General features: G+C 34.3%; 1 protein-coding gene across 5 annotated transcripts; it reads left to right on the top strand.

The window, feature by feature from the left end:
• The first annotated feature begins 2019 nt into the window (after nucleotides 1-2019).
• Nucleotides 2020-9091, top strand: LOC110703220 (formamidopyrimidine-DNA glycosylase-like). Of its 5 annotated transcripts, none has more exons than XM_021880983.1 (11): nucleotides 2026-2481; nucleotides 3121-3172; nucleotides 4403-4460; nucleotides 5451-5519; nucleotides 5605-5730; nucleotides 6281-6331; nucleotides 6699-6776; nucleotides 6891-6983; nucleotides 7042-7135; nucleotides 7934-7968; nucleotides 8042-9091. In XM_021880983.1, exons 1-11 carry the CDS (start codon nucleotides 2253-2255, stop codon nucleotides 8576-8578), a joined length of 1422 nt encoding a protein of 473 aa, XP_021736675.1. In that variant the 5' UTR covers nucleotides 2026-2252; the 3' UTR covers nucleotides 8579-9091. The 5 variants fall into 5 exon arrangements, with proteins under 5 accessions (XP_021736674.1, XP_021736675.1, XP_021736671.1 ...); XM_021880980.1 differs by lacking the exon at nucleotides 6891-6983 and having other exon boundaries at nucleotides 2030-2310; nucleotides 2386-2481; nucleotides 7033-7135; XM_021880979.1 differs by lacking the exon at nucleotides 7042-7135 and having other exon boundaries at nucleotides 2029-2481; nucleotides 6891-6990.
• Nucleotides 9092-10248: the final 1157 nt, after the last annotated feature.

The following is a 10248-nucleotide window of genomic DNA, read 5'->3' on the forward strand; positions in this document are numbered from 1 at the left end:
ATTCCTATAATATATTAATCAGCATTATACTATCTTAATCTTTGCCCTTCAATCTTTTGCCTCGTGAACCGCAACTTGCCCCAAAGTTGCACATAAAAAAAAAACGGAGGTAGTATTAGGAAATTGACGATTTAAATTGTAATTGACGTTATAGTCTCACTAGTTGAGGTAAAATTAATTTTAGGAAATTGATGATTTATATTGAAATTTAAAAGTGTTAAGTTGAGGTAAAATAAATTATTTTTATGATCATTATTATAAGGATAAGCACGTAAATTTACATTATTTTGCGGGCGATAATTAGATATTCGAGGGCGATGTTTAGCTTTTCATTCTCACTACCTCAAACTTTTGTGAGTTCCTTTTTCGAAAAAATGTATATTATTAATGTTTTTTTTTTCTTCACACTTTCCATCTTGCACGGTATAATTTTATGTTTATATACTTTACAAATTAAAAAATATGAGTAAGTTCAAAAAAATTAAATTTGTTATGAAATATCGTGTGGATGACCATTAGCTCTTTATATCATTCCGGAATATTCTAAATATATGGTTTATTCTTATCTAAACATATGTGTGGATGTCCATCTTGTATCACTCTAGAACTTTCTAGAGTTTAGGGTTTATTATTCTCCAAGCAAACTCTATCAATTATTGTACTATATATATATATGTATACCTTCATCACATGAAATGCAAGTAGAATACACATTTCAATTCCCTCTCAATCTCTTATATTTCTCCTTATTTTACAACAAAATTAATATATAGGTTTTTGTAAATAAATAAACACATAGGTTTTGTTGTGTTATGATTGAATTGAATTATAACTAGTCATTTGACTTTTTGCTAAATTGAAAAAATAACAACTTTCCGTTGGTTGCCTTTTGCACATCACTCTATAATTTAGCAAAAAAATACGTTCAATATTTGCTCTACAAACTAGTAAGGAGTAAGTAGTAACAAGCCCTATAACTAAAATATAGTATATTCTCATTTGCTAAAAGCGTGAACAGATAGACAACATTAATTGAAAGTGGAAATTTTAGAGTGAAACTAATATTAATTACACCGAACGACGCGTGATTTTGTCATACATTTCTTACTTAATACTATTTCAACTAATATAATTATTCTTTATCTAGCGCCCCGGGATGCTTGTTAACATTAATTTCTGAAAATTTTAAGGAAATCTAGGTAAGTCAATCAATCACTCTACACTTTGATTTGTTTTCAAAGTTGTATAAACGATGTCATATGGTTGGGAAGACTTTGCCATGGTACAGCATATATGATACCAATCACTCTCGATATTATAAACGAAAAACTAGTCAAAGTAATCCACAAGTAGCTACTCCATAACAAATTAACAAACTAATAATCTAACTACTTAGAATTTTATAATGTAGTGTATATATTCTATAGGATCACACCAATCGCAGGTCGATAATGGATGGACCAACAAACCATCAATTAAAATAAATATTGGACAAAACAATATATATATATATATATATATATATATATATATATATAAGAAACTTTTTTTTTTTTGTTTTTTTAAAAATCTATTACTCGTATATTGGACAAACATATTGACATTACCTAATAAGAATCTTGTCCATTAAAACTTCATAATGAGATGAATCTAACAAGATCTATTTTAATAATGTTTTTCTTTATAGATTAGTATTAAAATGCGGTCTAAGTTTAGTCAGATTATTAAATCAAATCGAGTCAGATATCATAATAAATTTCAAATCAAACCTTATGGAAATCAGACTTGCTTTAGCTTAATTTTAGTTCAATTCAGTTCAGCTCCAATCAATTTAGTTCAACTCTTAATTTCTTTCTCTCATAAAATATTCATTTCAACTCTATTCAGTTCAGTTTAGCTCCAATCAGCTTAATTCAGTTCATTTCAACTCAATTCAATAAATATGAACAGATCCTTAATCTCCTAGTCTCGGATTAAGAGAACAAGTTTTTTTTAACTTAGGGCCTGTTTTTTATATAATGACTGAACTGAGCTAAACTGAACTGAAATGAATATTTTATGTGAGAAGAAAATTAGAAGTTGAAATAAAATGAACTGAAAATAAACCTACCAGAACAGCTGAACAAGTTGTTAGTTTTCCTTCCCTTTCTCCGTGGCATTATATACCAAAACGGCAAAACCAGACCTAAAAAAGCGCGCGAAATATTCTCTCTCCTAAACAAACTAATCCGCCATTTTCTCTCTCCTCCGCCATGCCCGAGCTTCCCGAGGTTGAAGCAGCGAGGTCCGCCGTTGCTGAGCACTGCATAGGTAAGAAAATAGTGAAATCAATTATTGCAGATGATTCCAAGGTTATCAATGGAGTCTCACGTTCCGATTTTGAAGCTGCTCTTCTCAATAAAACCATTGTTGCTGTTCATCGTAAGGGCAAAAACATGTGGCTTCAGCTCGATTCCCCTCCTTTTCCTTCATTCCAATTTGGTAATTCTTCCAAAACCCTAGGTTTACTATCTCTTTATTCTGAATTTTCGTTTCCCTAATTTGTTGTGATTTTAGGGTTTATAAAAATGTTGGAAATTTTTGTGAACTGATTTTAGGGTTTTTGGGATGGTGAAATTGTGCTGTATACGGTGATAAGATTTTGGGGTATTCTCTATTGAATTTGAAATGTTGTATAAAAAGATGGCATTTTATTTTATGCTATAGATATAAAATGTGAGAATTCTGTAATATGCTGATTCCTAGTCCATCATTTCATCTCACTTTAGAGTTAACTCTTTCTTTTATTTTGCAGTCAAAGTTCATCAATTTTCTTAAACTATGTAAAAACTAAAAAGGGGAAAAATAAAATAAAATTAAAGATTGATAGGATTGTTTTAATGGGTTAGTAAAAATTTCAACTTTTAATACATTTTATTAATATGCAATCAAACTATTACTGGAAAAGGCGTGTGTTAAGACTGAAAAAGGGAGGTATTAATGTAAAATGGGATGGAGGTAGTGTTATATAGGGCCTTGTGTAAAAAACGAAGATATGTCTATTTGTAACAGAGGGTGTAACTTCATTTTCCAACTTATATGTATATCTTCACCGTAGATTGAGTGTGTAATATGTCACAGGGATGGCAGGTGCTGTATATATTAAGGGTGTGGCAATTACCAAGTATAAAAGGTATGATAGATAATTGTTAATCAATTGCTGATGTGATTGAATTCATTTTTAATTACAGTATCTGCTTGTTTAAATGATTTGTGTGCATAACACTGTAGATCATTGAGGGTGAATTGCATGTGAAATAATGAAACTTGATCCTCATAGGGAATTTGACCTACTCTGGAGTCTTTGTCTGAAATTTGAGGTTAGAATTAGGCATTAAAGAGACAAAATATTGCCAAGTATGTTAGCTGCCAAAAAGGAAAATCTACTTGAATGGGTAGCTGATTTGTTTATGAAATGTGCTGCTGTGCTGCAGCATGTTAAATCTAGTTTATTTTCTTGTTTACGTATAAAGTAGAATCTCTCTATGAGGCTATAATTATCTTTATAAGTTTATTTAAGGACCTGTAGTACACATTTCTCTGATGTGAAATTTTTACTATTAACATGCTGAAGTTTGAAGGCTGAGATTGGTTTCTGAGAGTAATATATCAAATTCTATGATAATTTATCATAAGTCAACTAATACTCCAATTATCCATCCTCAAAGAGAGTAAGAAAAAACATGAAATCTCTTAAGCTTACACTGGTTTATGTTAACTTCACTTGAAGACATTTAGAGTTTAGATGTACATATATACAAGCTACACCGCATTTTCTGCCAACAAAGTGGGATTTGAAGGAAATAAGGTGAAGCTTTATCAAACCTATATGTATTTCCGACATGTCTGTACCCTATCCTTTGTTGGAGATTTGGAGTTAGTTTGTTGTCGTTGGATACTTTTGTTGTAGATGTTAACAAAATTACAAAAAAAAATAAAAAATGCACTCGTAATTTTAAGGTACTGGTCCATCTTCAAACATCTTTCCTTGCCCTTCATAATTCCTGTCCCATGCAAAACTTTTTACAGTGCAAACCACATTGTTTCAAATTGGATATTTTATCAACTACTCAATGATGTAGATTGGTATTGACCTGATCTTTGGTCTTTCTCTTGAGCAATTGTATAAAATTTGAGGCTCAATGGTCCATCCCATAATGAGAGAGAGAGAGAGATTCAGTGTATCCATTCTGTATTTTTAATGGTTGTTTTCCTTTTGCCTCATATCTCTTCATTTGACATGGTCTTCATTACACATGGTCATATGCTATGTGGCTTATACTTTTTGATGTTGCTTATAAGCATGTCATATGCTGTGTCAAATTTTAACATGGGATATTGTCATGTTTTTCATTGGCTGCAGATCTGCTGTAAATGATGCTGATGAATGGCCCTCAAAATATTCCAAATTTTTCATAGAAGTAAGAATTCTTAATTCAGTGCAACGTTATCTAGGATTTGTTATAGAAAGACTGCCATCATGGTTGTGTTCTACATAGGGTCATGAAATAAGTTTTTCTTGATTATGTCTACTGATGTCAGTGGAGCGGGTCAAGTAGGAGACCCGCCCCATCCCCGCCATGGGTCTCGGTTTGGCGGGTGGTGGGGCGGGGATGGGGATAAAAACCATACCCCCCATGGGTGATGGGGCGGGGGTGGATTTTAAGATGTGCCCGCCCTATCCCCGCCCCGCCCCACTTCGTACCCACCTCATCCCCACTTCATACCCACATCTATATATCTTTGAAAGCAAAATTACATACTTTTATACTATTTTATAAAATAATTACGTGAAATATAATATTAATTATAATATTTGTACGACACTTATATTATAAACAAAAATGTGTGTAATATTAAGAATGTATTATTTCTATTATAATCCGTATTAATTATGTATGATTATGTATTTTAGAGACGGAGATTAGGTGGGTCTTGGGTGGGGGCCGCGGTGGGGATTAGGTGGGGATGGATATCCAAATGGGGGTGGGGTGGGGATGGTTTTGGAGCTGTACCTGCTGGGGCTGGGGCGGGGATGGAGATGAATATTGGACCCGCCGCGGGGATGGGGATGAAAATATTAGGTGGGGTTGAGGATGGGAAGACCAACATCCGCCCTGCCCCGCCCCATTGACATCCCTAATTATGTCCTATCTGATTGGTCATAATTCATCAACTTAACTAGTTTATGGGCATGAGTGGAAACTTACTTTGATTTTTTTTAGGTAATAACATCCCTATCTGTCTAATTGCCCCTTGTTCAAAAACGTAAGTTGATTTGATTTAATACTGTAGGTACTAATGTCCCCTTGTGTAATTGCTCCTGCTTCAAAATTTCAGCACCCAACATTGTTTCTGATATTGCCTGGTGCTGTTGCTGAGCTTCAAATGAATTTATTCTTTATTTGCAGTTAAATGATGGTCTGGAGATTTCTTTCACGGACAAGAGGAGATTTGCTACAGTTCGTTTGCTGGATAATGTATATGAGAATTTCCAAGCATACCATGTTCCTCTTTTCCTTAATCTTAAGTGTAATCTCTAATTATTGTTAAATTGTGATGCAGCCAGCTTCAGTTCCGCCAATATCTGCACTCGGTCCAGATGCTTTATTGGAACCCATGACTGAAGGGGAGTTCATTAAATCCTTGAGCAAAAAGAAAATTGCTATAAAGCCTTTATTGCTTGATCAGGTCAGGATTTTGAAATACATGCAAAATGGCATTAAGTTTTTAGCAACTTTATGTAATTTATGGCTGTTCCTCATTGTCGTTATTTGCTTTGTTGGGGGAGAAAAGGAGAGGGGGGGGGATATTGTGGTATATTATTGCTGGACACGTTATCCAAATTGCTTTCATCACATACTTGTATGTAGTAGATTTAACAACGCTCCATTCAATTTCAGAGTATCCATCTCAGGCTCTCAGCACTCCAATCTGATTGGCACGCCCTTGAAACACTTTGTATAGTAGTATGTTGACATGATAATGGACTCCACATATCAGTCTCCAATCCCATACATGAAAGATAATACTTTGTTTTTCATTTCAAGTTTATGCTCTTCAATCTTCTTTCCCTGGCTGTGTGACTAACTGCATGGAATTTGTGTCCAACTCAATTATACTTTAAACCAGAGCAGTTTAGTTTTTGGTATCAAGTTATGGTGCCTTAATTCTAACATTTATATCCATCAATATACCTCCATTTCTTTACATTGATGCCGAGTTTTGTTTTGCTTCACAGAGTTTTATTTCTGGCATCGGGAATTGGGTTGCAGATGAAGTGCTATATCAAGTGAGTTTTCAACTTGACTTTTGATTGTTAGAGGAATTTGTCTTCCGCATATTCAAGTTGATTGTTCACTTTTCTAACATGGAACTTTGGAAAGCCATACTAGAGAGAGGTAATTGTGAAATTAAGTAAAGAAGAAACATCTAGCATATGTGAAGTATGAACTCTTTAAAGGCTAATTATTCATGTATTCTTCAAGCTAATTGTGGGTATCTCTAAGTATGAAGTTATACCTCAAGTTTCCTTATTAAAGTTCATTCCAAAGAATTAAAACAAAATTCATTTTGCATCTTGCACTCTGTTGAAATTGAAAAGATGGAAATTTTAATCAGCATTCCATGAATATTTATGATGTTTTTATTCTTCATAGGCAAGAATTCATCCTTCACAAAATGCCTCTTCCCTGTCAAAAGAGGAGGGTGCCATACTGCTGAAGAGCATAAAGGAGGTGGGTTGTCTTTTAATACACAGAACTTTTCCTTAAACATTACTATAGTATAACATATCAATTTGAAAGGAAATATAACCAGATTAAAAGGATGCTTAGACCCAACACTTGTAGGTTATACAGCATGCGGTTGAAGTTGATGCTGATTCTCAACACTTTCCTTCTGATTGGTTATTTCATTTTCGTTGGGGTAAAAAACCTGGAAAAGTTAATGGTAAGATTTCTAATAAATTACCATTTCCCGTTTGATTAATAGGTACTTGAGAAGGCTGTTGAGGTTGGGGCTGATAGTAGCCAATATCCAAGTAATTGGATTTTTCATTCACGGGAAAAGAAGCCTGGAAAGGCTTTTGTCGATGGTTAATCTCCTCACTCAGAGAATCTTAAATTTCCTTTTAAAATTGTTTACATACTTATATGTGTTGGGTGAACTGTGTTCTTTTTTTAACACTTCTGAATTGCTGGTACATAATGTGCATTTTCCGTTGCTATTGACAATATATGAAGTGAACCAACTTAATTGAAAATTATTGAATGATGGCATTATGGATGATGCTACGCAATTCAGATTTGCTTTGTTGAGTGTTCATTGATATTGTGACATTATGCATTATTTGAGGCACAAATCCTCTGTTTCATTGCACGGAATGCACGCCCACTGTCAAATAATAGAACACAACTACACAAGTTAATGCACTTACTGGAAAATTGATTTTTTGTGGATGTCAAGCTGCCTTGGTAGAGCTAATAAGAGATTAGCAGGTTAACCTTGTATGCGGATGCTCAACTCAGCCATGAAAGTGACAATTCATAGACTTCTTTGTCCTCTGTAATTGTCATCGAAAATATTTTGGTCGACTCATCATTTCCTGGAACAATTAATTTTAAGGATAATCAAGCATTGCTTAATCTCCTTGCACTGTCTTCATACCCCTTATGAAATACTCAGTAGTTGCATAACAAAATGTGCAAAATGTTGGGACTTGGGAATTATACTAACTGAATGTTTTGAATCTCAACACGATCATACTCTACTGTCCATTTAATTTTACTGTGATTTTATGCGTTGGATGTAGCTGTTGCTTATTAGCTATAGACTACAACTTTTAGCAAAATTGGTGCATGACCTCTAATAATATTTTCCTGGCTTTATGCAGGAAAGAAAATTGACTTCATTACTGTACGTGGAAGGGTATGTCTTATTTCTTAACTTCTTTTGTGCAATTGTACTGCAGCAGAATTAACTCTTTGCATTCTATTGTCAGACTTCAGCTTATGTTCCCGAACTTCAAAAGTTAACTGGAGTGCAAGCCACAGAAGCTCCTGCTAAACCACGTAAACAGGCCTCTAAAAAGAACAAGGACGAAAGCGATGATGATGATGATGCAAATGATGATAATGGGGATGGTAGGGAAGATGAAGTGGAGAATATGAAATTTAAGCAAATGAAGAATAGCAAAAGTGGAAAGCAGCCACCTAGAAGGAAGAAATCTATTAAAAATGATGATGACGATGTTGATAGTGGTGATGATGATGATGATGAGAGTGATGGTAAGACAAAAGGAACTCGTGATGACTCAGCTACTGCAAAGAGGAAACCACAAGGAATGAACGAAAGTCAAGATGCTAACAAGAGCAAGAGATCCAGAGGTGGGGGAAAGAAGGCTACAGCTGAGTCGAAGTCTAGGGAAAGCATTGATTCTGATGGTAGCGATGATGATGTCCATGAGAATATTGATAAGAAACCAACAAAAGCCGGAACCAAAAAGCCCCAGAAGCAGACTAAAAGGAAAGCTAAATAGGGGTAAGCTTTTGGACGGCACAAGAAGTAAACAGATTTTGTACATTATTCCTGCCAAGCTTCAATGAGCATCAATTTTGATAACAGTGCTTCGCGTATTAATTAGTTAGTAGTGTGGTAATTTAATGTCAAGTTAGCTAGCAGTTAGTTGATGCACGTGCTATAGGTATGTTTGATGCTCTCCTGTAATTGTTCAAACATTATGCAGGATATAGACATCATTAGTATTCCAGGCTATTGGAGGGGCTGTATTTTGTCGCGTTAGTGGGATACCATGCTCTGAATTGCCCCTTCTCTGTGAAATAGTAGTAAAAATCATTTCAAGAGACCTAACTTTCCTCCGTTCTTTTAGAAGTGGATAGTAGGAGTTGATGGGTACCGAAGCCTGTCATGGTATCTAGCATGATATGCACGTTTTAATTTTGTTGTATTTGAATGACGGAAGCCAGTTGTTTGGTGCAAAACTGCAAATGCGCAATGAGATTCAGATGGTGACTCTTATGTTGCTTGCAAACTTCTCTTTGGAAAATTAATAGGGAATTTTGAATTTAAAAAAATTTAATTAGTGGCGTCACAATTTTGCCCTCAACATTGATTTCTGATCTATATGATTTTCTTGAAATACTTGGTTTTTCGATGGAATTACAATTTACGATATAAATCAATTAATTATAGTTTTGCAAAATTAAATGAAGGTCTTTTAATAATAAAAAGTAACAATTCTAGCACAAAACAGCAAAAGTATACTACTCGTATGATAATATCATAAATCAATCAATTTGTCGAGATAATTTGATTACTGTTTGAGGGCTGCAAAAATGCTTTATGTTCTCGAGCAAATATTGATCAAGTGCTTAAAAATCAGTGGAGTAACAACCTTTATGTTTATATGTTCATTCCGTTCTTTATATGTTTTTCTCATAAATTATTGTAAGTCCGTCTCACCTAAGAAAGTCGCTAATGCACTTTGTATCTTCAAAGCTTGTCACCTGTTTTATATTAAAACCTCGGAGCATTATTAATTGTTATTCCAAATATGCTTACACAGAGTTCTTCATAATAGATTTTGATTACAGCTACGGCATTAGAAGCCCTTATACAGTTACTTAGGCCATCTAGCAAAGTTCCCTTTTTTTTAAACATACGAGTACTTTTAATTACTCGTTGACATCTATGGGAAACAGACAAACAGCAAGTTCGATCAATAAAGCCAAGCTTAAAGCACTAGAGAAAATTTCTAGGAATTTAAAGGTTTTAAGAGGTTTAGTAATCAAATATGCCAAAAGGAAATTGTTATAAATGGAATTGCACAAATAAAATAGTAAGAACAATGTTACCGAGAATAAGACTGAGTCGCGGACTATGTCGCTCTCTTTAGAACATTCGCGGCACTGCCTCAAACTTGTGCAAGCAGCTCGTACCAAACCGGATGCCCCCAGGATAAAACAGTCTTTCAGAAGTATAAAATACCGGCGGTTTTGCACCGAACCACCGGACAACGGAACACCAGAAAATCAGAAAGAAACTGCTCGACTGTTTTGAGAGGAAGAGAAAATATATTTTGCAAAGTGGTTTTGTGTATTTTTTTCGTGTTTTAAAAAACAAAGCTGGAACCGTCCTTTTATAGGTAAAGATACGTAACAACTTAAGCATGAAAACGGGAGAAAGATT

The sequence above is a fragment of the Chenopodium quinoa genome, unplaced genomic scaffold (genome assembly GCF_001683475.1).
Source record: "Chenopodium quinoa cultivar QQ74 unplaced genomic scaffold, ASM168347v1, whole genome shotgun sequence".
Classification (NCBI taxonomy): Eukaryota; Viridiplantae; Streptophyta; class Magnoliopsida; order Caryophyllales; family Amaranthaceae; genus Chenopodium; species Chenopodium quinoa.